This window comes from Castor canadensis, chromosome 13, assembly GCF_047511655.1.
Source record: "Castor canadensis chromosome 13, mCasCan1.hap1v2, whole genome shotgun sequence".
In the NCBI taxonomy this organism is placed as follows: domain Eukaryota; kingdom Metazoa; phylum Chordata; class Mammalia; order Rodentia; family Castoridae; genus Castor; species Castor canadensis.
In genome coordinates, this window is record NC_133398.1 from 12169048 (window position 1) to 12196704 (window position 27657).

General features: G+C 35.7%; 1 protein-coding gene and 1 non-coding gene across 8 annotated transcripts in view; both read left to right on the forward strand.

Moving 5' to 3' along the window:
* Positions 1-99: 99 nt before the first annotated feature.
* The window catches only part of Rc3h2 (ring finger and CCCH-type domains 2), a 62296-nt gene continuing 34738 nt past the window's right edge, over positions 100-27657 (forward strand). For 4 of the 7 annotated variants that reach the window (XR_002212526.2, XM_020165998.2, XM_020165999.2 and 1 more), the window contains exons 1-9: positions 131-348; positions 6428-6725; positions 9134-9251; positions 11829-12062; positions 19750-19925; positions 23423-23623; positions 24504-24636; positions 24755-24873; positions 26236-26348. Coding sequence is in view for 6 of the 7 variants with exons in the window: in XM_020165998.2 (XP_020021587.1) it covers positions 6495-6725; positions 9134-9251; positions 11829-12062; positions 19750-19925; positions 23423-23623; positions 24504-24636; positions 24755-24873; positions 26236-26348 (1325 nt within the window). In the remaining variant the exon portion in view is untranslated. The other 3 variants (XM_074051070.1, XM_074051069.1, XM_020166001.2) reach the window with 3 other exon arrangements.
* Positions 24307-24417, forward strand: LOC141416030 (small nucleolar RNA SNORD90). The gene has a single exon (XR_012440956.1). It is a non-coding gene; the product is annotated as a small nucleolar RNA SNORD90 (small nucleolar RNA).

Sequence of the window (27657 nt, forward strand, 5' to 3'; positions counted from 1 at the left end):
GCGCAGTTTCGGTAGCAGGGGCTACTCTGCTTCTCCCAACTCCCGGGCTTGCGTAGTCTCGCGTGAAGTGGAGAGTATCTTCTCGCGAGAGCTAAGTCAGGATCCCTCCAGGTCCGCCTCCGTGGTGAGGAGGAGGAGAACGAGGGGGAGGCGGAGGGAGGAGGAGGAGGCCCCGTCGCGGCCTTCGCCGCCGCCAACGGGGCTGTCCCTGTAGCTCCCGATGGAGTTTGAGGCTGTGAAACCGCCGCCGAGCTCTGCCCCGGCGAGACGAGGCGCCTCCGTCGCCAAGCCGCGCCGTCGCGGGGCTCCCGGGAGCGGCCCTTAGCGACCCCGCCCGGGCCCCCTCAGGTAGGGCGGGGGCGGGCACGATGCGGCTCGGGCCCGAGCCCGGGTGCTGGGTCTCCAGCGGTCGAGCGGAAGACCCGACTTAGCCCGCGGGGATCGGGCCTGTGCACTGTCTTCGCCGGTGCTCCGAGGGTTGGGGACTGAGGGCGCACCTGACACGGACGGAACCCCGCGCCCGAGAAGGCCCCTCTTTCTGGTAGGGCTTTTTCGATGCGAAGCTCGAAAGGCTCAAATGGCCACCTTCCTTCCACACTGGCTCAGAGGACGCCTCTGACCACTAAGGAACCCTTCTTAGCAAAGCCCAGTCTTCCTTCTGTCGTTCCTACTCCAGTTAGTACGAGGAGCTGTGGAAGAGGTCCTGGGAATGAGGTCCTGTCTTGGCTTTTCCTCTTTCTGCCTAGGAATTCCCGAGACCCTGGCGCAGGGATGGTGGAAGCGATCTGAGTGGTGTAAATAGGGACCCTAACCAAACAATGCCTTGGGAGGGCTTAACCTCCCAGGAGGGAGATAGAGCCAGACCAGAGTGGTTGCACCGGGGATGTGACTAGGAGCAGTCGCATGAAACACAGCCAGGGAATTCTGCCATGGCTTTCTTCTTCCCCTCTTTCATCCCCCCCCCCCCCCCGCCTTGGGGGAAGCCTCTTGAGGAGACTCTTCCACCATCTTAGAAGAATGGTAGAAAGCATCATTGTTTCTCAGAGAAACAGCTGTACTTTTCTCTGGCCTTAGCTTTTAGGAAGGGAGGAGATGAGGGTAGCTGTCATTTCCATCCTTCAAGTCACTAGAGTTTAAGATACTGTCATAGTCACACCAACATTGTCTCAAGTAAATCTAATACAGTGATGCTCAACCTGTTTTAGATTTTCATAAAACCCACCCGGGTTCACTTTTTAATTCCTTCTGTTCTTACCTAGGTCCCTTTGTAATTTCTACTCCCCCCAATCCACTGTGATTAGAATGACTTTGTATTCCAAATAAAGTGCTTAAGTAATCTTAAACCATTTTTGTGTTAGTCACACTTTAAAGTTCCTGTAGGAACTTTTGATTAACCTGAGAAAGCTACTGTTACAACATTAAAGTGATATGATTTCACCCAAAAGCAAGGAAATAAATGTTTTAGTGGGTACAATCTTTTTGTGGTTAAATATGTACAGATTTAGTTAAGGTTTTTGAATCATTAAGAGTACTTCATAGAACTCCTGTTTTCACCTATCTGGTAAAAAAAAGTACACCACTGTTCTAACCTCACATCCCGGTCTTGTGTTGTTTATTTCCACATTCAGTTCTTGAAGAGACAGAGGCCACCACCTCCGTTAAAGACTATTTTTCAATATTGTCATTTTTGTTGATTTAGAGATTCGTGTTTTCCAAATTTTAGAGTTTGGGAAGTCGCTAGAAGGACACAATGCTAAACATAAATTGCAGTCATGTTTAGAAAAGGCAGATGTTATAATTCAGTCTTTTATTCTTTGAGGATCTTATTGCAGTTCAGAGAATTAGTGAATCCTTTGAATTACTCCTGATCTGTTGTTAACTGTTGTATTAACTTGACATGGCAGAAGACTTTTGTCCTTTTGTTCGTGTTTTTGTTAATTCACTTCTTTTTTTGTAATTTGCTGTCTTTCAATTGGCAAAGCATTTTCTTATATACTCAGGATTTTATAATTAAAAAAGCAGAACTTTTACATTGTAGGTGATAGCTAAGAATGCTAAATAAACTTATAACAAGGTTGTAATAAGTACTTGCTTGTCATTTTGGTTGAACTGAGTTAAAGTTTCACTTCCTATTGATGGAAAAAGGAAGTATGTGGTAAAATAAAGCAGCTGAAAATTAAATTGATGTTTTGTGCCCAGTCTCATGAATGTTGCAAGTTACATCTTTATGATCAGACTTTTCTAATGTAATGAAAGCCTTAAGTGTGTGACTTTTAATACATAAGTTTGAGTATTACTTTATAGTCTTTAGTAATTTAGAGTTGCACTGTCCAATAGCAGCCAATAGCCATATGTGACAGTTGAGGACTTGAAATAGAGCTACTGTGAATTTTGATGTGCTTGAGTGTAAAACACACCAGATTTCAAAGACTTAGAACAAAATCTTTTTAAGATATTCAAATTTTATATTATGTATTGATAGTTTAAATTGAGTTCAATAAAAGATATTACTAAAGTTAATTGTACCTGTATTTTTCCTTTTTTTTGAAACATGACTCCAGGAATTTTTTTAATTACCCACTTTGGGATTGAACACAGAGTCTTATGCATGCTAAACATGCACTATATCACCAAGCTACACTTGCATTATACTTTTATTGGACATTTCTATTCTAGAGCAGTACTAGTATTCTGAGAAATAAATAAAAGTAGACATATGAGTCTGGAGATGTGCCTTAGTGATAGAGTGCTTGCCTAGCCTGCCCAAGGCCTTGGTTTTGATCTTCAGCATCTCAAAAAAAGGGAATAAATAAAAGCAGACATATGAAAACCAAAACTTTCCTGACTGTGTATCCTCTTACAATCGGAATAATCAGAGGGCTAAGGACTTTGGTGATAAGAAAGATAAAGTTATATAGTAACCATTATTTCATAGACAGAAATAGGTAAGTAAATTCTATTTCAAAAATAAATATTTTTCAGGTCTACCCTGAAAAAGAAGAAGCAAACATTATTAGTTAAAATAGAAAGTTATCTCATTAATTCCCTATTAGAATGCACTGAAAATTACATTTCATGCTTATTTTAAAAACTGAGTTCAACCCCCATCATTGACTTAAGAAATAGAAGTATGCTAGGTATGGTGGTTTACTCCTGTAATCTCAGCTATGTGGGAGGCTTAGGTTGGAGATGGAGGAAGAGGAAGAAATATGAGACCCTATCCAAAAACTAACTAAAACCAAAAAGGACTGGGTGCCTGGATTAAGTAGTAGATTGCCTGCGTAGCAAGTTCATGGACCTGTGTTTAAACCCCAGTATCTCCAAAAAATTCCAAAAGAAAGAGAAAAACTTGAGTTCATCTGTGAAGCAAAGTCACATATAATAACAGTCTTTAAAATTATAATTCAATTCCTTTTTCTCCAATCTTTTTGATACCTTTGGATGCTGAGTATTGGAGTTTATATGTATTTCCATTGGTTTTTGTTTTCTGTTTTTTAGGTTAAAACCTAAATTGCCCCTTTGATGCTTTAAATACAATTTCAGATTCAAACCTTTTTTTTTCTTAGGTTTTCTGTATTGAGCAGTACTGTTATAGTCCATTTCAGTAGATTAATAGTCCTCACATGGGTTAACTGGAATGAAAATGTTTGTTTTAATAAACTGACCTGAGCTCTAATGTTTATGTTTTTATACACACACACACACACACAGACACACAGTGAAAAAGGCACAATTGTGTTTTGACATTTTAAAATCAATTGCCATGGTCCCAAAGAGGCTGCATATTATGGTGGACTAATAACAGAAAATGAAAGTGCTTAGCTGGTATACAGTTTGCTCATAATAAAGCAGTTTATAATTTGCATCATGTGAGAGGTCATTTTACTTTTCCTATTTTATGAGTTAGCACTCATAGCACAGAATTACAGAATTTATAGCTTGGGAAATTAAGTGAAAATCTGTTTAAGGTTCCTCCTCTAAGTTTAGCATTTCTTACTCCTGTGCTTTACATTATTCACCTCCAATTTTAGAAACTAGTTACCAGGAACATAAAAATTGGAGTGTTTCTCTTACTCCCTGTAAGTCTCTAGAATTGTGGGCTTTTTAGTCCATTTTATCTCAACTTGAAATGTTTTAGGAATATGTTTATATGACTACTTACTTCAGTATTCACTATAAATATTGATAGCATTTAGACCTCCATAGAGTTAAATAAGTCACTTTAAAATGTGTCAGGATAAGCCAAGAAGTTTTACAAATTGATCTGTATTCTTAGGTCTTCGTAGCTTTATATGCTTTTTTGAAATATAAAGATAGTAGTATATTGGTCATTTTTGGTAGTTACAAAAATACTTACCAGAGTTGATAAAGTACCTTTTTTAAAGAGATTGTAAGTCCAATTTGTCATCATTAATTAAACCTTTTAATGGACTATGTATGTTTCTTCTGTGTTCTAGATGAAATTCTAATTTGTCTTAATTGAGGAATCTAGAATTGATACTAGTAGTGAAGAAAAACATTTTTAAAACAATATTATTATATAAGAAAAGTCTAGTTCATAATTTTGGTGTCAAAGTTTGATATGTAGCAGGGGAAAAATTTGGCAGTTATTCCAAAGTTTTATTCGTTTTTTTCTTTACCTTTTAAAGTACAAATTAAACTTCTCAGCATTAATTATACTAAAAATCCTGGTGTTCTTATACCTAAAAACACTTAGTTAAGGGCTATTATAGCGTAAAACTGTTAAGTGTATTCTCAAACACTGTACACTGGATGATCTTGGAAAACTAAGGGAAGAATAATTGTTCTTTGGTTCCTATTTCCCAGTGGCCTGTGCTATCCTGACCCAACAGAATTAACATTTCCAAACAAGTACCCATTGTGAAAAAAAATTAAGTTATTGACTTAGGGATCTCAGTAGTATATTAAAGGTAAAATTCATTCTTACTTCAATTAAAATATTCCTTGTGTAATTCTGCTGCCAGAAAACAGAATATTAAATATGTTAAGTAGATTTAGTGAAGATTTGCTCACCTGCTTCTGCTCATCTCCCAAGATGGAAGCAAACCAATTGGTTTTTAGCTTAATGGTTCTAATCAGTGTGACAGTGTTTTTTTGAACATAAAAGCATGATGAAGACTACTTTTGCAGCTAATATGTTTGGGTTGGTAAACATTTTTAATTTGCCCTAAAAACCTAGATTTCTTGTTCTCTAGAGAGCTTTTGTCAGGCTTACATAAGTTTTAAATTGAAAGATACAGAAATGTTAGAATGGTTTGGATACTATATCTTTTATTTTACTAAAAATTATGGAACATAGATTATTTATTTGCATTGTAAATTGAATCTAGGGCCTTATGCATGCTATGCAAGCACACTGTCACTGAGCTACATCCACAGCCTTGGATAAAGATTTTAATCTTTGATATTTTTCCATGTGCCTTTTCAGTTTATAATCATAAACATATATAGCTTTCCAGAAACTATAATCATTGCAAAGATACAAATTTATATTTTGTCTTTTTTTTTTTTTTTTTGCTTAGAACAATATAAGAGTATTTCTTTGTTCTAAACCAATCTTATTGGACCTGACAAGTTTCAGTTGTATATATCAATCACTAAATGATATGTTTTTTTTTAAAGTATTACAGTGAATTTCTACAAGATTATTTTAGACAGTATTTTCTTTGTTTTACTTTGGCACCATACTTTGTAGTCAGCATTATTCTTTCATTTGTGGACAAACAGCTCTGTCATCACACACTTCTATTATATGTACATTTCCAGTACCTCACTTAGCCTCTCAGTTATGTCCTAACCAGAGATGTTCTTTTCTAGGTGCCAAGGCTGTCTTCTCACTTGGCTATAATCTTGTTTTGCATTTTTTTTTTTTATTTGGTGCTTGGGATTGAACCCAGGACTTCATATATGCTAAGCAAGTGCTATGCCACTGAGCTATGCCCTCAGCCCCTACAATACTGTTTTGATACAATAGCCCAAAGCTTACTAGTTGTTAAGCCATATCTTAATATATTTTGGGTTAGTGGTTATCCAAGAAAAATACTTTTCAAAAAAAATCAAAAGCCCTAGCAGTCCAAAACAATTTGTGTTCCCAAAAATGGAATGTGGAAAGTTAATCTGCTTATTTTTTGTGGTCATTAAGAATACATAAAAGTTTTGATGATTATTACATGAGCAACCAACATAAATATAAGTGTGTAGTTGAAAAGAACACTATTAGTGAATAGTTTCTGTACAAAATTCAGAAATTTTATTTAACGTATAAGTTTTTTTAAAGGTGTCCAAAGCATATGAAATTATTCAGAAATGTTTCAGATTCTGAAGCTATAATCAGTGACGTTAGCAGTTAACTTTTGAAAGATGACTGATGAATATGTGGTTAATTCTTACTTTTGTCCATTTCCAGCTTACAAAACACTACACAGCAAAATAATGATCTGCTAGACTGCTAACCCGAGCATCCAGCTTCCACAATGCCTGTGCAGGCAGCTCAGTGGACAGAATTTCTGTCCTGTCCAATCTGCTATAATGAATTTGATGAGAATGTGCACAAACCCATCAGTTTAGGTTGTTCACACACTGTTTGCAAGACCTGCTTGAATAAACTTCACCGAAAAGCTTGTCCTTTTGACCAGACTGCTATCAACACAGACATTGATGTACTTCCAGTTAACTTCGCACTTCTCCAGTTAGTTGGAGCCCAGGTAAACTTTCAGTATTATACTCATTTAGTATCTATAGTGCTTGTCAAACTCTGTTCCTTCAAGGGTATAAAATATGTTTCGGGATATTTGGACATTTAAAAAAAATTATTGATGTACCTAGTTTTCATGATTATCTTATTTTCTTAATGTCATAAAATTCTTAAGAAGACCCGTAAATTCCATTATAGTTACATATTTTCTTCCTCAAGACTAAGGTCAGGATTATGTACAAGTGCATTAGGTAGATGAGAACATTTTTATATATGCATACATAAATATTTATTCATTAATATTAAAAAGATATAATTAAATCTTTGGCCAGAAGCCAACCAACTAGAGCTTTCGGAGACGTTTAACTTCGGTTGTTGAAGGATAATATAAATGAGAAAATGAGTTCTACATATACGTACATATACACACATAAACATATAAACAGACATATACACATATGTTTGTTTCCATCTGTGTACGTGTAGATGTATAGGTGTATATGGAAACCAGTTACCAAAGTGTCAGAAACACAATCTGTACAGTTTTTTCTGTACATGTGCTATTCAATAATATTAATACATAATATTTCATGTTATATCATTTTAGTGCTAGAGAAAGACCCTAAATTTGTAATACTTTCATTGAGTAAGGGTTATTCTGTGTTACTTATGATACTAAATATTACTGATTTTTATCATAGCTTTTAGGATACTTATGCCTATTCTACAGGTGAGGGAGAAAATGAAATTATGTACATTATACATTACATGTTAAAGCAAGATAGTTGTAGTAAGTGGTGAACACTGGTAATCCCAGTACTGATGGGGAGAGGCGGAGACTAGGCAGGAGAATTGAGAGTTCAAGGCCACCCTGGCCTACATCATAAGACCCTGTCTCAAAAAAATAATAATAGTAAGTGAAGTAAGAAAGCAAGGATTTTTCCAGTTTGTAAGAAAATACTCTGATTTATTATAAAACTAAATGAACCAAAATACTCTGTTGTTCTCCTTAGTATCTTGATATTTGAAGTTTCCCTTGTAAAGCAGAAAATCTGTTTTCAATATTTATAATTCAGTTAGACACTGAAATCAAGGCACATCTGTAATTGATGATGCCGTAATGTAATTGGCAGCATATTTTTCTTAAAAGAACATGAAACAGCTAGGTACCGGTGGCTCACACCTGTTAGTCCTAACTACTCAGGAGGCAGACATCAGGAGGATTGCGGTTCGAAGCCAGCCCAGGCAAATAGTTTGCAAGACCCTATCTCAAAACAACCCATCACAAAAGCAGGGTTGGTGGAGTGGCTCAAGGTGTAGGCTCTGAGTTCAAACTCCAGCAGCACCAAAAAAAGAAAAAAGCATAAACAGTGTTGCCTCTTGGCAGTTTAGATTCAATAAAATAAGTGGACTTGTTTTCTTAGTGTATGCTGTAGGTCAGGATGTGTTCCTTTTAAAGATATTTGATATGTTCCTATTAAATTTTATCTCACTTGGTCCTCAAAATTGTCTATAAGTCTTTGCATTGTGATTTCTCTCTCTTCAACCTCATCTACCACTATCTCTACTTATTGGCCTTCTAGCCAGTTCTCAAATATGCCAAGCTGTTGTTCCCTAGGGCTTTTGTAGTTTTCTTGCCCAGAAGGTTCCTTCCCTCTCCTCTTTCTTTATTCAGGTGTTGTAAGGAAGCCTATCCTGATCATGTCAGTTAAAATTATAACCCTTCTCCAGCATTTCCAATCCCCCTTATCTTTGCTGTGTAATATTTTACTTAGTACCTTCTACATACTAGATATTTATGTTTTTTATTTGTTGGCTGCTTCTAATCTCAATAGAATAGAAGGTCTATAGGACAAGGAATGTTCTGTTTGCTCACCGTAGATCCCTAGTACTGGGCACATGATTAATTCAATATAAATATTTGTTGAATTAAATTGAACTTTCATAATGGCATTATGAAATGTGGATATTCATCTCCATTTTGCAGATGTGGAAAATGTCATTTGGAACAATTAAATAATTTTTCTCAAGATCACTCATAGAAGTAGCAAAGCTGGAAGTTTCACCCATGTTTTTGACAGTGTGTGTATGCTCACACATATGCACATGTGTGTCACTGGAGATCAAACCCAGAACCTTGTACATACTACATGGGTGCTGTACTACTGAGCTACACTCTTTGATTGCTAACACTGTCTTGTGGTGGTTATATTCTAGCACGGGAAACAGACCATTAATTGTAAATTTAATAATAATATAGCAAGGAGATACTAAATGCTAAGGAAAAAAATCCCTGCCTTTTTTTCCCCTTCTTCTTATTTTGAAATACTTTAAAACTAACAAAGAAGTTGCAAAAAGTAGCAACTATACAGATCCTCTGGATGAATGTTTTTCTGCATCCCTTCCTTTTTTTTTTAGGTACCAGATCATCAGTCAATAAAATTAAGTAATTTAGGTGAGAATAAACACTATGAAGTTGCAAAGAAATGTGTTGAGGATTTGGCACTCTACTTAAAACCTCTAAGTGGAGGTAAAGGTAAGTTCCTAAAAAGCATTTTTACTGGCGAGTAGGACTTGGTAAGTGTTAAATGTTGGGCACTTGCAGTGGTTAGGTCACTGCCTTCATGGAGCCACATGTATTCAGGAGACAAATATAATAAGATATTAAAAGTAAAATTTTATTTTATCACTGCATCCCCAGTAACTAGCACATCATAAATTATTGAATAAATCAACCAAATGTTTATTTGATACTGCCAATGAGCATGGACTATGTACCAGGCACTATTCTGATGCTTGGGATACTTTAGTAAACTAGACAGAAAAGTCTACTACGCACATACATAATACTTATATTTTAGAAAAGAGAAAATATATATAAGTAATAAGCATAAAACATTATATTGTATGAGCAGCAAAAAAGATTATATAGTGTAAGTGGTAATTGATACAAAAAGAAAACAGTAGAGTTAGAGGGATCAGAAATGTCAGGGTGAGGGACAAGATCAAATTGCAGTTTTAAGAATAGTGTAGGCTTCATTAAATTTGCTTTTGAACTTAAGATGAGGTGAAAGAGATGATACAGTTAACAATGTAGGTTCTGGGAATAGAGTGTTACAGGAAGAAGGAATACCTAATGCAGCATCCCCAAGACATGCCTGGTGTCTTCAAAGAAAAGGAAGAGAAGGGTGTGCCTAGGGGAATGTGAGTGAGTAGGAGAGCAGCCTGAGATGAGATGAAATGGTGACACTAGATGATGTACAGACTTACAAGCCATTTAAAGACTTAAGTTTTTACTCTGAGTAACGTTGAAGAGTTATTGCAGGGTTTTGAACACAGCAGTGACATTTGATTAATGTTAAAATGATCAGTCTGACTGCTGTGTTGAGAATTTGCTATATAAGGGTAAGAGTAGAAGCAGGGTGATCAGTTAATAGGCTGCTAGAGCAAGATTTTTAGCAGTAGATGGGGTGCAGAATGGTCAGTAGAGTCAAAACTATTTCCTAAGTTACTGGATTTGAAGTTTGAGATGCAGAATAAAGTCAAATATGATCGGAGTTAACTGGTAAGGGGGTTGCCATAAACTTACAGAATAGTGGAGGTATTGGGATTAGGTAAGATGTTTGAGTTTAGTTTTGGTCATAGTGAGTTTGAGTGGCTACTGGGTGTATGAGTTTTGTGTTAAGGATGAGGTTTAGGAACTAATTTTGGGAGTCAGTGGCATTTAAAGCAGTGAAACCAGGTGAGATCACCTAAGGAGTGAGTTTAGATAAGAGAAATAGACTGGATCCTGAGTTCCTTTAGCATTAAGAGGTGAAGAAAAAATGATGAAAGTAGCGAAAGAAGACTAGAAAAAAAAAGAAAGGAAGAGAACGAAGTATTTTGGAAACCAAATATGTAAAGTGTTGAAGCACTGAGGAGTAACTGTGTGTTGAATGATACTGGAAGGTCAAATAAGGACTGAGAATTACCGTGGACTTAGCAAAGTAGAGATAATTGTCTTACAAAGCAGTTTTGGTCAAGTTATAGTGGCACAAATTAATTGGAGTAGGTTTTAGAAATTGTGAAATAATGAGTTGGAGATTGTAAATACAGAAAATCTTCAGGGTGGCCAGATACATTGGTGCACACCTGTAATCCCAGCATTCAGGAGGCTGGGACAGGAGGACCACAAATTTGAGAGCAGCTTGAGCTACGTGGGGAGTTGGAGGTTAGCTTGGGCTACATAGTGAGACTGTCCCCACCCTCCACTCTCCAAAAAAAGAGGCTGGAAGAAGCTATGCATAGTAAAACACACCTGTAATCCCAGCACTCAAGAAACTGAGGCAGGAAGATCACAAGTTTAAAGCCAGCCTAGGCCACTTCCAGGCCAATCTAGGCTACATAATAAGACCTTGTCTCCTCCCCGTACCCGCCCTCCATCCCCCAGAAAAAGGCTGGGGATGTAGCTCAGTGGTAGAAATGCTTGTCCATCATGCACAAGGTTTGATCCTCAGCACTACGAAAAGAACAACATAAAATGAAACAAAACCCTGGAGGATTTGCTATAAAAGAGAGGAAAGAAATGGGACACTGTAGTAGAGGAAGAAGAATCAATGAAAAGATCTGTGGGTTTATTTTTAAGATGGATGAAATAACTGCATACTTCTTACTGTGTGGTAATGGAAATGACCAAAGTGGGAAACAGTGTTGATGTGGGAGAAGGGAAAATTGCTGAGCAGTGTCCTTGAGTAGATTCAAAGGAGTAAGGTGTAAGAGCTGTTACTGTTCATTACTTTCAGGTTAAAATTTGTATTCAGTCATCTTTAAATTTACCTCAAGTTGCTTTAGTAAGGATGGAGAGCAGACTAAAATCAAAAGTCCTGTCTTGGGACACACACAACCCAGAGAATAAGACACCTAAATAAAATCAGAAATAACTAAAGATTAGACTCCTTATTACTACTGAATGGTAGTAAATAGAGACAGAATAGTCATTGTTAAAAAAATAAAAGTACATTACAAGGGACTCATTTGGAATTGTGACTTAATAGTTAAATACAGATAATGAAAATTGACTTGTCTTTTTTTTATTGAAAAACCTTTGGTTCCCTTTGTTTCCCTTTTCTTAAAGGTGTAGCTAGTTTGAACCAGAGTGCACTGAGTCGTCCAATGCAAAGGAAACTAGTGACACTTGTAAACTGTCAACTGGTGGAGGAAGAAGGTCGTGTCAGAGCCATGCGAGCAGCCCGTTCACTTGGAGAAAGAACTGTAACAGAACTGATATTACAGCACCAGAACCCTCAGCAATTGTCTGCCAATCTATGGGCTGCTGTCAGGGCTCGAGGATGCCAGTTTCTAGGGCCAGGTAAAATAGATGACCATCTTAGCTTTTTTATTGATTATTAGGGCTTAAAGATGCCAATTTCTAGGGCTAATTAAAAATTCTGACACTCAGTCCATCTTTATACATACATATCTTGACAAAGATACTCAGTTTTTGTCAATCATAATCTATATTATACCCAGCGCTTTCGTGTTTTAGTACAGATTTCTTATTTAATCCTCAGCCATCTCTGAGACAGGTGACATAGCTATAATTTTACAAATTAGAGAACTTAGTTAAATAGAGACCTAAGACCTTTTTTTTTCTTTAGAAAATATAAATAAAAAACATTTGGAAAACATAAAATTATTAAAACCACCAGAGGATAACTTTTATGGTTAGTGCTATGTTCTGTTTGAAAAAATTTTTATAGCAAGGTTATGAAGCACTTACCTGTGTTTCTTGAAGTTTATTTTTGCTTTTCAGATTTAGAACTTCGGTTTGAATAGAATTTAATTTTTGTGAAGGAAACATTTTTTAAATAAGTGACATTGGGATAAGTGGATGGGCATGTGAGAAAAACAACAGAATTGGGTATATTCTTTATATTTATCACTACCTAAATTTCACATAGGTCAGAAATACTTGTGATTAAAGCAAACAATAATTCTTTTAAACTGGGAAGTAGGAAACACTTTTTTAACTTTGATTTATAATCCAGAGAAATAGGGAGAAAAATGATACTTGACTATATAATTGTGTGTTTAGTTAGCATCACAAAAAAATATAACTAAAAGCTGGAAAGGTGACAAACCTAAAAATATTTGTAAATTCTATCATATGCAGAGACTAATATAACTAATTATAAAGTGCTTCAAAAAATTCAGAAAGAAGATGGATGCTGTGGCTCACACCTGTAATGCCATCTACTCAGGAGGCAGAGATTGGGAGGATCATGGTTCCAAGGTCTTGGGCAAAAAGTTAGCCAGCAGACTGGATGTGGTGGAACACTTGCCTGTGGCCCCAGCTATATGGATGGCATAGGTAGGAGGATAGCAGTTCAAGACTGGTCCCAGGCAAAAAATATAAAACCCTATCCAAAAAATAAATAAAAATGGGCTAGAGGGAGTGTCTCAAGTTGTACTTAATTGTCTAGGAAGCGTGAGGCCCTGAGTTCAAATTCAGGGTACCACCAAAAAAACTCCCAAAAAAAAGTGGGAAGAAAAAGACCAACAACCCAATGGAAATATTGACACAAGATGTAATTCATATGAAAAAAGTAATACAAATGCCCTCATTTATAAAAAGCTATTCAGTCTAAAAATACAAATTAAAATTGTACTGAAATACCATTTCTTAACCTTTCAGATTTGCAGAATCTAAAAGTTACAGCATATTCTCGTGACTGAGCTGTGGGGAAACTGGATAGTTTGATGCAATAGTGGAGAGAATGCTGCAAGTGGTTTAAACTTTTAAGAGAAATTTGACAACATAGAATGCCTAAGGTTATATAGCACTATTTGTAACAGCAAACATCTGGAAGTAAACCCAGATAACTATAAGAAGATACTGATTTAAAAACTGGGATATCTTTCTAGAAGAGCATTATGGAGCTGGTGAGAGTAATGATGAAGATGTATAATTCTGCTACAGCATGATCCAGACATATTTTTATGTTAAAAATAAAAGCAAAGTACAGAATACTGTACTTACTGTAGAACCTTCTATGTAAGAAGAGTGAGGCACAACAATTATCTACTTATTTTGTTTACATTTTTGGAAACAAAAAATGGCAGGACAAATAATAATAAAAAGATTACATGGAGTAGCGAGGAAACAAGGGAAAACAGAAAGGAGCAGAAACTAGAGCATGATGATTACCTTGTTTTGTACTTTGAAACTGTGTAAAATTTTTTTGTAATTATAAAATAAATTTAAATTTTAAAATGGAAGTAAAAACGATTAAGTCAAAATAATGCATAAAAATAAAACTAAGGGGCTGGCAGAATGACTCAAGTGATAAGAGTGCCTGCCTAGCAAGCACAAGGCACTGAGTTGAAACACTAGTACTGCCAAAAAAAATTTTTGCTGGAGGCATGGCTCAAGCAGTAGAGCACCTGCCTTGCAGACAGGAAGCCCTAAGTTTTAATTCCAGTACTAACTCCTCCCCATAAAAGTAAAGATAATGAACTAAGGATGTAGCTCAGTGTTTGCTAGCATGCCTGAGTCTGAAGGTCATCCTGATCCCCAAAAGAGAGAGATAGAAAGCTATAACATATCAAGTTGGTAGCATATCAGCACAGGAGTAAATTGTTTCAAGTGACTTTAGAACATAATATTTTGACCATTACATTCAGTAGTCATGTTTATAATACTGTTGTTACTATAAACCTGTTATAGTAGGATAAATATAAATTACTTAACTATGTTAATGCTGTCAGAAACCAATATTTTCAGTTAGCAAGGGTTTTTTTTTTTTTTTCTTTGCAGCACTGGGGTTTGAATTCAGAGCCTCAGCTTGCTAGGCAGAAGCTCTTATAGCTTAAGCCACTCCACCAGCCTAGAAACCAGTATTTTCAGCATTTAAAAAGACACAGTGCTGGGGGCATGGCTCAAGTGGTACAGCACCTGTCTAGCAAGCACAAGACCCTGAGTTCAAACCCCAGTACCACAAAAAAAAACAACAACAACAAAAAAAAGATAGACGTCAGACGTGGTGCGTGCTTGTAATCCCAGTATTTGGGAGGTTGAGGTAGGGCAATCGAGTTCAAAGCCAGCTTGCACTATAAGTGACTTCAAGGCCATAGTGGAATACAGATAGATGCCAAAGTAGAAGAATTTCAAGTACAAACCCTGCAGTCTTAAATTTGAATTGGAATTATAGTGCAGACTCATTTGTTTTTCCAAAAAGTCCTAATTTCTTGTCTGTCTTCTGAAAATCCTTAGAAGCAGTGAATAATCAAAGCACCTAATGTATGAGCCTTAATAAATACCATTTCTCACTAAAAAGAGGCAGACATTTTGGATAAATCTTTTACTCCAGTTCTGAAGTAGGAAAGCAAAAGATAAACCTTGGAACTTTTGTGCTAGGAAGCAAAAAAAAAAAAAAAAAATCAAAGACTAAGAGTCTTGACAAAATCAGAGTTGAACTTAAAGGAGGTCCTACTGGATGAGAGTTTTACAATTTAAACATCAAAATGAATTATAGTGGATGGAAACATAGAAAATACACAAAAATCTATGAGTTCCTAATGATAATGATAAAATATTGTGTTGTGTGGTTGCTAGGGCACTAACCACATTACTCAGAAAATTGGAAAGGGGGTTGGACAAAAAGCCAAGCATTTTTTTCTCCTACCTTTCCATATAAATAAACTATTTTAGGGACAGCTCTTCTGGATTGAGAGAAGTTTCCTATTCTAGCAGAATTCCAACTACAAAAATACAGAATTAGAAAAACTATTATTTTGCAACAAATACTAATTAATGGGCCTAGATAAGAATTACTAGTGTCTGTTAAAATCATTAAATGAAAGATTACTGGGGAAATTTATCATAGATGGATAAGGCCTAAAACTACTGATCAATCTTAAGATAACTATAAGTGAAACAACTGGATCTTATGTTTATGTGTCTTAAGTGATACGTGGAATAAGAACCATACTTAGCTAAAAAGCAAACTCAACAATAAGCAAAAACCCTCAGCCTCAATCTAATCAAGCCTCCAGTTTGCCTAAAACAAGGGAGCTAAAGGAATATATTTTAAAATACAAGCCTAAATAAATACAGAATGATGGAAATTTTTTAGAAAAATTATTGTTTCTTCAAATAAATGAACTTTTTTCTGGTGGTACTGGTATTTGTACTCAGGGCTTCAAGCTTCCTAGGCAAGGGCTCTAGTGTTTGAGCTGTGCTCCAGTCCATTAACTTTCTTTTTAATGGGAGGACAGAGTATTAGGGAAACTGGTATATAATTTTTTTTAAGCCTAACTTCTCAACTAAAAGCAGTATGTGTGTATTTTTGGATACTTATACCAATTATTTTTGGGAAAACGACATGAATTCAGTATTAGATTATATTAAGGAAGTCTGCTGCTTTGGTTAGATGTGATAATAGTCTTATATTAAATTTTTATAAAACAGGCTGAGGGTGTTGCTCAGATGGTAGAGCAAATCTTGAGTTCAAATCCTAGTGTCACCAAAACATAAATGACCTTACCTGCTGTAAATACATACTGAATTATTTAAGTGTACCATAAGTCTGCCTTATTCATTGGATTTATTACATGTGGTTTTAACTAAGTGTGGTCAAAAAATGACAAAATTTTTAAAATAGAAATTTCAAAAGCAAAACTTTTAAATTCTTACACACACACACACATTACGCAACTAAGTTGATAGGGAGTTCTCAGTCCCACCATATTGTCAGTTGTATTTAAAGCATTGTGTGAACTGCCGAGTGTTTTCCTGCTCTTCAATTTGTGAAAATCTGTCTCCCCACAAAACAAATTTGTGCCCAAAAAGCAAGGTAAAAGTTAATGGTAATTCTCCCAAAACCAAAGGGGCACATAATGTGCTTAATTTAAATGATAAAGTGAGAATTTTAGATTTGCTGAAAGGTGTCATGTGTTTTAGTAGAAGTTGGTTGGCATTCTGGGAAAATTGAATCCAGCATCCACAGTGTAGTACTGAACTCTGCATTCTAAGCATTTGTAGTTTTTCCTCAGTGGCATTCTCCTTAGAACCATATACCCATGGATACCAAGGGCCTTCTGTAAAGTAATATATTATCTGGGACTTAACTTCAAAATATCGTGGCCAAAATAACTAGAGAAGTGAGTAAGAGTTAGATGACAACAGCTGTGCTATAGGTAACAAGTTATCTCTAGTTTGTGTACATTTAAGATTTTTCATAATACAAAGTTAAGTATTTTTAACTACACATGTTTTATTTAGGATTCATTAATAGTACAAGGGGTTTCATGTGAAAATTTCATCTGCATACAATGTTAAATATGCATTTTCATATTATTTAAGAATGTTACCTTTGGATATTTGCTCATGTTTACTTACTTTAAGCACTAGATTAGATATTCAATCTTCCTTATTCTACAATTCAACCCAATTTAATAGAGACACAAGACAAACAAGATGGCTCACAGGTAGATGAAAAGATGTTGGATGTCTTTTAGATGTTAGGAAATATAAATTGAAACAACAGCGAGGGGCTGGGGACATGACTCAGTGTAGAGCTTTTGCCTACCATGTGCTAGGCCCTCCGTGAGTCCACTGTGCAGTACCACAAGAACTAAAATAAAAATAAACCACAATGAGATATTACTTCATACCTATTTCATTGTCTGTGACTTTAAGAAATGGAAAATAACAAGTTGGTAAGAATGTGGAGAATGAGGACATAGAAAATGGTACACTGTTGTGGGGAAGACATTTTGCAGTTCCTTAAAAGTTAAACATGATCCAGTAGTTTCACTCATAGGTAGATACCCAAAGGATTAGAAATCAGATATTCAAACTAATACTTGAACACAAATGTTTATATAAATACTATTCACAATAGTTAAAAGGTGAACGCAAGCTAGACCTGGTGGCTTAGACTTGAAGTCCCAGCTCTCAGAGGCTGAGACAGGGGGATGTGTTTGAGGCTAGTCTGGGCTTATGCAGGCAGATCCTGTCTCAGACCTTTAGCCTCCCCAGTGCTAGGATTACAGGCATGAACCACCAGGACTTTAATGTTCTTTTATCTGGAACTATTTCAGCCTTTCTTTGTCTTTCACAGTGTTGATATTCTTGAAGAATACAGGTTAATTATTTCATAGAATAAAATTAAAAGGTAGAAACAACCCAATTGTCAGCTGATAAGTGCATAAGCAAAATGTAATAAATCCACCATTAGACTATTACTCAGCCATAAAAAGGCATGAAGTACTGATATTTATTGTTGGTGAATGTACTCTGAAAATATTGTGTCAGTGAAGGAAACTTGACAACAGATGAGGTTGCCAGGGGCTGAGGGTAGAAGTGACTGCTTTATGACTATGGGGTTTCCTTTGGGTTAATGAAAGTAAATGTCTTTGACTGAATGTAACTGAATTGTATGCTGGTTTTTTTTTTTTTTCTTTCTTTTTTTTTTTTTTGGCAGTGCTGAGGATGTAAGCCCCAGCTTCCTGTATACTATCACTCTACCACTAATCTACACCTCCAGTCCTGTATTCTTTAAAATGGTTAATTTTATGAGTCAAAAAATTTTAAGTTCTTGGTTCTAGCTCCAGTTTTACTGCTGAGTATAGTTACATTGTCATGGCTTAATCTATACCTTAAAAGTCTGAACTTGGAAAAAGTGTTTTGATTTTGAATCCAGATCCTATATGGTCTCTCAGCTGTAAGTTTCCATTATTTTGATTGATCCCCACATATTTTGACTTAATTTTGAAATAATTTCAAATTTGCTGAAAAATTGCAAATGCAATACAGAGAATTCTCTATATACTCTTGACTTATATGCAACACTTTCTAATATTTTGCCATTTGTTCATCTCTTTTCTGAACCATTTGAAAATAGGTTGCATATTTTATGCCCCCTTTACCCTCAAAATATTTCCACCTTTTTCCTAAAAACAAGGATGCTTTTATGTAATAACATTATATTCACCAGATTGTTACAGTGCTACAATCTATAGTTCATATTTCACTTTTTTCAATTCTTATATATTTTCTTCTAGCGTACAATCCATTTCACATCTACTTATTGTAGTCATTTTACTGTTCTTTTTACATTTATTTTTTGAGGGAAGTTCTTGCTTTATGACCCAGGTAGCCTCAAACTTAACAATCCTTGTGCGTCAGCCTCCTAAGTGCTGGAATTATAGGCATGTGCCACCATGCCTGGCTTTTAATGCTCTTTTTTGTGCATCCATTGCTCAGCCTTTCTTTGTCTTTCATGGTATTAATATTCTTAAAGAATACAAGCCTTTTTTTTGTTTTGTTTTTTGGTAGGATTGGGTTTGAACTCAGCTTTGTGCTTGCAAAGCAGACGCTCTACTGCTTGAATGACACTTCCAGTCCATTTTGTTCTGGTTATTTTGGAGATTGGGTCTCTTGAGCTTTTTGTCCAGGCTGGCTTTGAACTGTGATCCTCCTGATTTCAGCCTTCCATGTAGCTAGGATCACAGTTGTGAGCCACTGGTTCCTGGCCTACAGAGTATTTCTTAATTTACTTTTGCCTGATGTTCCCTCATGATTTGATCCAGATAATAGTATACAGCCCCCCATTATAAAACAGCAAAACTGAAGTTAATACTTTCTCTTGCCATTGCATTCAGAGGCTAATATCATTTTTAAGTTGTATGCAAAATAGTTTCTTACAGTAACTGTCAGTAATGCATAAGCCTGTTGTATGTCCTTTGCATATTGTATTGTCCCCATAATTGTGTGTTTTATGAATTACTTTTCCCCCATACACATTATCATTATTTAATTGAGTATTATATACCTGCAGAAAATATATTATTAAAGTTCTGTTGACTTGTGTTCTGATTGGTTATTATGTTTTCTTTTGCTTGATTATGTTTTAAATTATATTTGCATTTATATGAAACACTTTTGTGCTAATTAAGTGCAGATTGTAAGTAATGGACTATCATTAACTAATACCCAAAGATATCTTTGGCTGACATGATCTGCAGGATGATAGTTCCTTTACTGTTTCTAGCTATGCAAGAAGAGGCCTTAAAGTTGGTGTTGCTGGCATTAGAAGATGGTTCTGCCCTCTCAAGGAAAGTTCTGGTACTTTTTGTTGTGCAAAGACTAGAACCAAGATTTCCTCAGGCATCAAAGACAAGTATTGGTCATGTTGTACAACTACTGTATCGAGCTTCTTGTTTCAAGGTAAGCACTAAGCAACTGTCTTAATATTACATGCCTATATGAGAGCAGAGGCTTTCTAGAACTCGTAGTTACCCAGTCTAGTGGCCCCAGAAATGCAGAATCCTAAAAAAAGTTGAAAGGAACCTTTTTTTTTTTCCTTCTGCATTAATTGCACCCTTCATATCAGATATCAGTTATTGCCTGTTGGTTTCAATAACATAAAACAGAACATAAAGAAATAGTTTGATAAATGTTGGACTTTGATCAGGAAAAAGTGTAAAAGCATATAACAAGTGAACTAAAGAAACCTTACTTAAATTTATCATCTTAAAAGTTAGTTAGAAATTATATTGTAAACTTCATGAGAATGCAATGGCTTTGTAACCCATTTTTGAAAAATCCTTTTTGTAATAATTAACATCTTTAATATGAAAATGGCTTGTATATTTTAGGGATGACAAGAAAATATAAAAAGCAAAGGAGATTGCCATAGTTCATATTCTGTGTTTCTTTCTTTCAGGAATGTTTTCAAATGTAATTTTACTGTTTGATAGGCCAGTTGGTAGTGAAAGTTACCAAGAGGTGCAAAGCAGCCTGAATCCTTGGAAGTTTCTGTATTTTACAAAAGTGTAGGTTGTCAACTAGGTCTTGAAAAAGACTCAAAATACTGGAAATTGACCCCTTAGCTTCTTTGAAAGTAAAACATCTAAATTTAAAACTGAAGCATATTTAGTTTATTTTGTTCATTTTAAGGCTCCAACAATGAAAACAGAACAGATAAAAATGTTTCCTCAGCAAACTGCTCCATTTTAGATAACAGACAATTGATGATGGGAATATGTTCAAATGGATTCTTTTAACTCAGCTAATAAGTCTTGGGCACTATCTGCCTAATAGTCATAGTGCTTGATTTCATTTCTTTAGTGAAGCAGCAGTAAAAATCAGTCTCTGATTCCTCAAACGTTATGGGTTTGACTTAGCTGCCTTAGTTTGGTTATCACACTATGTATCACTGAAATACTGTTTTTTTCTTTCTCGTAGGTATTATATTGATGTGAGGCTTATGACTGTTGTACATCTATAGCTACTATTTGAGCTATGACATTTAAAGAACGCTATTTTAGAAAGTTATTTCAATTTTATATTCTCATTTCATCCTCAGTGCCATACAGTTCAAAATAGTAAAGCAGAATGTTTGGATGAATAAAAGAATACTATGCTGACTTAACTGCCAAAAGGCCTCACTTAGGTGACATTTCCTTTTATCAAACTTACCATTGTCCAGGATCTTTTATTCATGTTGATCACCTTAGAGACCTGCATTTTGTGGTTGCCTACAACAGATCATCAGTTTTATAAATTTGTAATGAGAAATGCCTTTTTTTTTTTTTTTTTTATCATACTGGGGTTTGAACTCAGGGCCTCACGCTTGCTAGGCAGGGACTTTATCACTGGAGCCAGTCTACCAGCCTTTTTTCTGTGTTGAATACTTTTGAGATAGGGTCTCAAAATTGTATTTTTCAAAGTTTTACAGATAAAGTGCATATCAGCACTTTACAAGGACAGGTTCTGTTAGTCACCTATGCTTTCTTCACTACTTAAATGTTTATGTCACCCATGGAACCTTTTGAGTCCTGCATGGTGTTGAGATGAGGCTACTAGGCTGGGGACATGGCTCAAGTGGTAAGAGTGCTTCCCTAGCAAACAAGAGAGGCCCTGAGTTCAAACCCTAGTACTTAAAATTTAAGAAACATGTTACCATACTCTGGATTTTTTGTTTGTTTGTTTCTGTATTTAGGTTGATAATTCCTCCTTTTGTTACCTTTGTGTTTCTTTATGTAGGTTATTGTGGAATATAGATTTTTGTGACTTCCAAATTATACCCATACTTTACTCTTTTTTAAATACTTAGGATTGTATTGAATAAAATTTGCATTGTTCCAAACTCTTCTCTAATACATTTATAGATCACCAATGAGAATTGTGACCTATTAATTCTCAGATGGTAATTTGATTTCCTTCATGTTCATGTTCTTGGCATATTACTACTGTTGTCTAATGTTCCAGCAGCAGCAGCAGTCAGTGAAGTGGTCTGGGATTATTTTCTTTTACCAATGAAGAAAATTAAGTTGCTTTTTTACTTTTATTTTTGTTTTTGTTTGTTTATGTTTGTTTGAGAGAGGGTCTTGGTATTTAGCCCTTGCTGGCCTCCATCTCAGGATCTTCCTGTCTCAGTCTCCTGAGTAGTTTGGTTCATCCATTCTGTTTCAGAACCTGGACTCATCTTACATATTCCGACTCCTAACCAAGTTATCACCACACATTAGCAAATTTTAGTGTTTGAGTAATAAGTGTATGTCATTTATTGTGGAAATTGTGTAGCCAGCAATATACCTGCATGTTTACGTTATTAGACAACTTCACTAGTTCTCATAAAACTATGTAATAACTCTTGTATAACATTGGAATTTATGTTTTTTTAATCAAGTAAGTCAAGTAGAGAATTAATGTATATTATTTACCTCAGTGACAATTTCTGTTGAGGCAGAAAATTTATTAATTATCATGTGGTAGTGCTAATATATACCTGCCCGTGGGCTCTGTCAATCAGCTTCTCTCTATATCTCTGCTCTCTTTCTTTCCTTTTGTCCCTCCCTCCCTCCCCCCTTTTCTTCTTCCTCCTGCTCCACTCCTCGTCTTTCTTCCTCCCTTCTTTCCTTCTTCCCTCTCTCCCTCTTCCCTCCCTCTCTCCCTCCTTCCTCACACTGAACCCAGGGCCTTGCACATAATAGGCAACCACTGTACCACTTATCTATATCCCCAGCCCCCTCTTTGGCTGGATTTTTTATTTATGTATTTTTATCCTCTGCTCCTACCAAAGTGATATTTTTTTAAAATATAAATCTGATTGTATCACTCTGCACTTAAAAGTCTTACAACTTTTCATTCCCTTTTGGATAATATAAAAATTTCTTACCATAGCACATAAGGCCCTGTATGATCTTTGGCCTGTATCGTAGTCTTTTAATTGTATGTCTTCTCATCTTTCATGTTTCTATTTTAACACTTGCTACTCTTTTTTAGAATTCTGTTCCTCACCCTCCTTTGCCTGAAGAACTTTTACTCATTCTTCAAGGTGTAGTTCATGTTTTCTACCGCTAGAAGCCTTTTCTGAAAGGCTTCTCTTCTTAATAGGTTTAATTGCCTTTCCTCTGTGTTGCCCTAGAGCTTTATAATAGCACTCTGTCTGTAATTTTCTGTTTACAAGTCTCTCTTCCCTGCCACTTGCTGATAAAGTCATTGAAGACAAAGACTATATTTAGTTATGTAAGTTTTGTTTTATTCCAAACTGGATTTTCAGTGAGGACATTATCTTATCTTTGTGTCTACTTTGTGTGATGTTTGATATGTAGTCTGCCTTCTCACTCCCCTGCCAAAAAGTAAATGAACAGTTTGAGATAGAAAAGAGCAGCAGATTGATTCTGGTAAGTTTTTATTTTTTTCTTTTTCAATTTTAGGTTACCAAAAGGGATGAAGACTCTTCCCTGATGCAACTAAAGGAGGAATTTCGGAGCTATGAGGCGCTACGCAGAGAACATGATGCCCAAATTGTTCATATTGCTATGGAAGCAGGCCTTCGTATTTCACCTGAGCAGTGGTCCTCACTTCTCTATGGTGACTTGGCTCATAAATCACACATGCAGTCTATTATTGATAAGGTTTGTGAAATTAGATATGCCGAGTTTATACCATTGCTGTTTACATTGAAGAGCATTAGAATATCGATGTGTCTTCACTTACCATCACACTATGTCCATCTAAGTTGAGAATGCATTTAATAAACCTAACTTACTGAACATCGTAACTTAGCAACATAGTTCCCTGTAAAGTATTGATTGTGTACCCTCATGAACATGTGGCTGACCGTTATAGCTCATTGTTAATGTCCAACATTGTGAAAGAGTATGTTATTGTACATCACTAACCTGAGAAAAGATCAAATTGAAAATTTGAAATGCCATTTCTGCTATATGTATATTTCTTTTGTACCATTGTAAAGTTGAAAAATCATAAGTTGAACCATTGTAAGTCAAGGAATATTTGTTCTAAAGGGACTAAAGAAACATTTGCACATTTCCATTATAGTAGGTTCTTCTAAGTTTTTATTGTTTTGTTTGTTTTTTTTGGTGTACTGGGATTTGAACTCAGGGCTTCATGTTTGTGAGGCAGGTGCTCTATCACTTGAGTCACACCTCCAGCCCCTTTTATTGTTTTGTAACTTTCAAAATAAACTAAGGGTTGTAATAGGGAAACAAGTATGGGATATTAGTATGAATGTAGCTAGGCTTACAAAGCTCCAAGTTTATTTACTTTCTAACCCCAGACAGCTAACACAGCTTATAAATGTGTTTTCTAAGTGTCTAATGATGAGTTTCATAGGGCAGATTCTGAGATGAAAATTTAATTCATCGTTGAAACTCCTACTATGGAATCTGAAGACACTTGAAAACCTTTTAAGTAACTGATCATTGGAAAGCATTTGCATATAGGTGTGTCATAAGAACCAGAGTGAAAAACATTCTCTTTTCTGTTTGTTAGCTTCAGTCTCCAGAATCATTTGCAAAGAGTGTCCAGGAATTGACAATTGTTTTGCAACGAACAGGTGACCCAGCTAACTTAAATAGGTTGCGGCCTCATTTAGAGCTTCTTGCCAACATAGACCCTAATCCAGGTATGTGGGGAAATGCTCATATAGTTATAGTTTGTCTACCTTTGAGATAAATAACACTAGAGAATTACTGCTAAAACATTCTCTGTCCCCACCCCCGTCTCCTTGGCACTTACTTTAGATGCTGTTTCACCAACTTGGGAGCAGCTAGAAAATGCAATGGTAGCTGTTAAAACAGTGGTTCATGGCCTTGTGGACTTCATACAAAATTATAGTAGAAAAGGCCATGAGACACCTCAGGTAAGTACGTATATTTTACTTCTCACTGATGTTATCTCTAACCCAGCTTCATCCTGAACATCTTAACAGTCTGTTTGGTAAATGAACTCCTCATGTGACTCTTTTCTCTCATAAGGTTTTTTGTTTTGTTTTGTGTGTATGTGTATGTGTAATGCTATGGATCAAACCCAAGGCCTCAAGCATGCTAGGCTAGAATGCTGCCAATAAGCTGCATCCCCAGGTTTCTCACAAGTTTTTATTTTCTCTGTTATTTTTGAAGAAACTTAGTTTTTAGTGTAACTGATTGGTGTTTTATACTATAACAAGAATGTGTAGGGTATTTCGGATATGAATTCGCTGAATTACAAAATGGTTTTGACTAGGTATAACTTATTGATTCCTTCCATTTTGTCCACTTCTTTTCTACTATGGAAAATTGACACTTTTTTCTCCCAAATGAATTTGTAAAATGTGTGGGATTTGAATTTTTAAGATATTTTTAATGTTCTTAGGGAATTTAAATATAATTCCTTATTCTAGTTATAATTTCCATTTAGTTATTATGGCCCATGCTATGTATAATACGTTACATATTTTATATATAATCCTCACAGCTACCTGCAAGGTAATTGCTGTTTCCAAGCTAAAATTTAGAGAAGTTAAATAATATATTCAAGGCTATGCCAACAGTAACTGACACAGCTGGGGTCAAACCTAGTCTTTAATCTTTTTACTCTTCTGTCCTTATTTGACTGTAAGACACTTCAATATTCAGGTATCAACTGAATGAATGTTAAATGCTTTTGTCTTACAAGAATCTCAGAAGTGAGAATGACATCTTAGATTTTTTATGCAAATTAGAGCTGTTGTGATTAGTATTTTATATTGTGCCTCATTGTTCATGTAAATTTAAGCCACTTAAACCCAAGAATAGAGTTGTAACCCCATGTTGATTAGTTAATTGGTAATTTTTCTGGGAAATTGTAGTCTACATGTCCTGAGAAAGTTTAAGTGGACAAAACTTGTATGACTTTTTAAAAAAATGCTTTTTAAAATTGTTTGATTTTTGTTGTAATGGTTTTAAATAGCAATAAATACATGATAAAAATTTTTCTTTTCATGCAAATTGTGTTGCTTGAAAATAAATAGATATAACATTTGAATTAGTTTCAGATAAACTTCAGAAAAAAAATGTCTAAAATGCTACCTCAGGGTGATGCAACAAAACTTAACAACGGGAAACAATGGAATCGTAGTTGTTTCAACATAAGAATTACTTGTCTAATGTGAAAAAGAATTAAGTCATAAAGTTCTGAAGTCCAAACAGTGAATAACAACTGGAATCTTCACTTTTCCACACATTTAATGTTTTCCTTTGTGTAGCCTCAGCCAAACAGCAAATACAAGACTAGTATGTGCCGAGATTTGCGACAGCAAGGGGGGTGTCCCCGAGGAACAAATTGTACATTTGCCCATTCTCAGGAAGAGCTTGAAAAGTAAGTTTTGAGAATTCTCTTTTATACTTGTTTAATTTTTGGTCCTTGTGAGAGTGTCATAGGTAGTCTAAAGTTTGCAGTGTTTGAAAAATACAAATAAGTTCGTATTTTACATTCTTTGTATTGCAAAATAACCTTTTCTTTTGAAACTAAGATTAATGTGGGTGGAAGATGGACAAGTGATTTAAAAACTTATTCCAGGTTGATATTTTAGGACCATTTTATAGCTAGAATCTGTGTTGGTGCTACCTATGTAGAATGTAAATAACCCCATTTGCCTTTAGCTTACTTGCTCAGCAAAATCTTAGGCAAAAGGATGAAGCAGATACATCTCTATTTCCCAGCTTTTCCCATCTTTAAAGTCCAAGCTGTTGTCCTCTTTCCTTCATATATACTTGATTCTAACTTCTTACATTTACTGTTGTCCACTATCTCTCTGGTTATTTCCCACTAATCTTTCATAGCACCCATGTACTCATGTCACTCCTTTGTGCCTGTCTGATAATTTCTTGTTGCTCTGTGGATAAAGATATAAAATCTTTTTTATTTTTTGGTGAGACTGGGGTTTGAACTCAGGGCTTCACACTTGCATAGAGTAGGCACTCTACCACTTGAGGCACACCTCCAGTCCAAAATGCTCCTTTTTTTTTTTTTTGGTGGGACAGGTGTTTGAATTCAGTGCCTCATGCTTGCTAGGTAGGTGCTCTTAGCACTTGAGCCACTCAGCCAGCCCATAAAATCTGGATTGTAGCCTATAAATTCTCTGCATTTTCTAACCTATGCCTGCCTTTCTGATTGCACCTCCTAATAACACTCCCTATTTATACTCTATACTCATACTGGTCTTTTGTTAGTTCCTAGAATGCATTGTGTCCTTCACTCCTCAGATCTTTCATATAGTCCTGTTTCTTCAAACCTTGACCTTAGAATTTTGTCCTTTGCCCTGCTCATCTTTCACTTTTTCAGGGGGATCTGTTCATTGCTTCCTTCTAACTAGGTTCTTTGTCACATTTGTCACAATTATAATTAATTAATGGTCTGTTTTAGAGGTTGAAAACTTTTCTGTAAGGTACATATAGTAAATATTGTTGGCTTTGTTGGCCATACAGTTTCTGGTATAGCCACTCAGCTCTGCTATTGCAACAAAAAGCCAGCTATAGACAATATGTAGAATGGGTATGACTATAAACTTTGGCTCGTGTGCTATAGTTACCAGCTTCTGATCTCTTTCTTTTCTACCTTAAGTGTCAGCTCCATGGGCTGTATCTATCTTGTTTATCATTGTCTCTTCTCCTTTGTGGCTAGCACT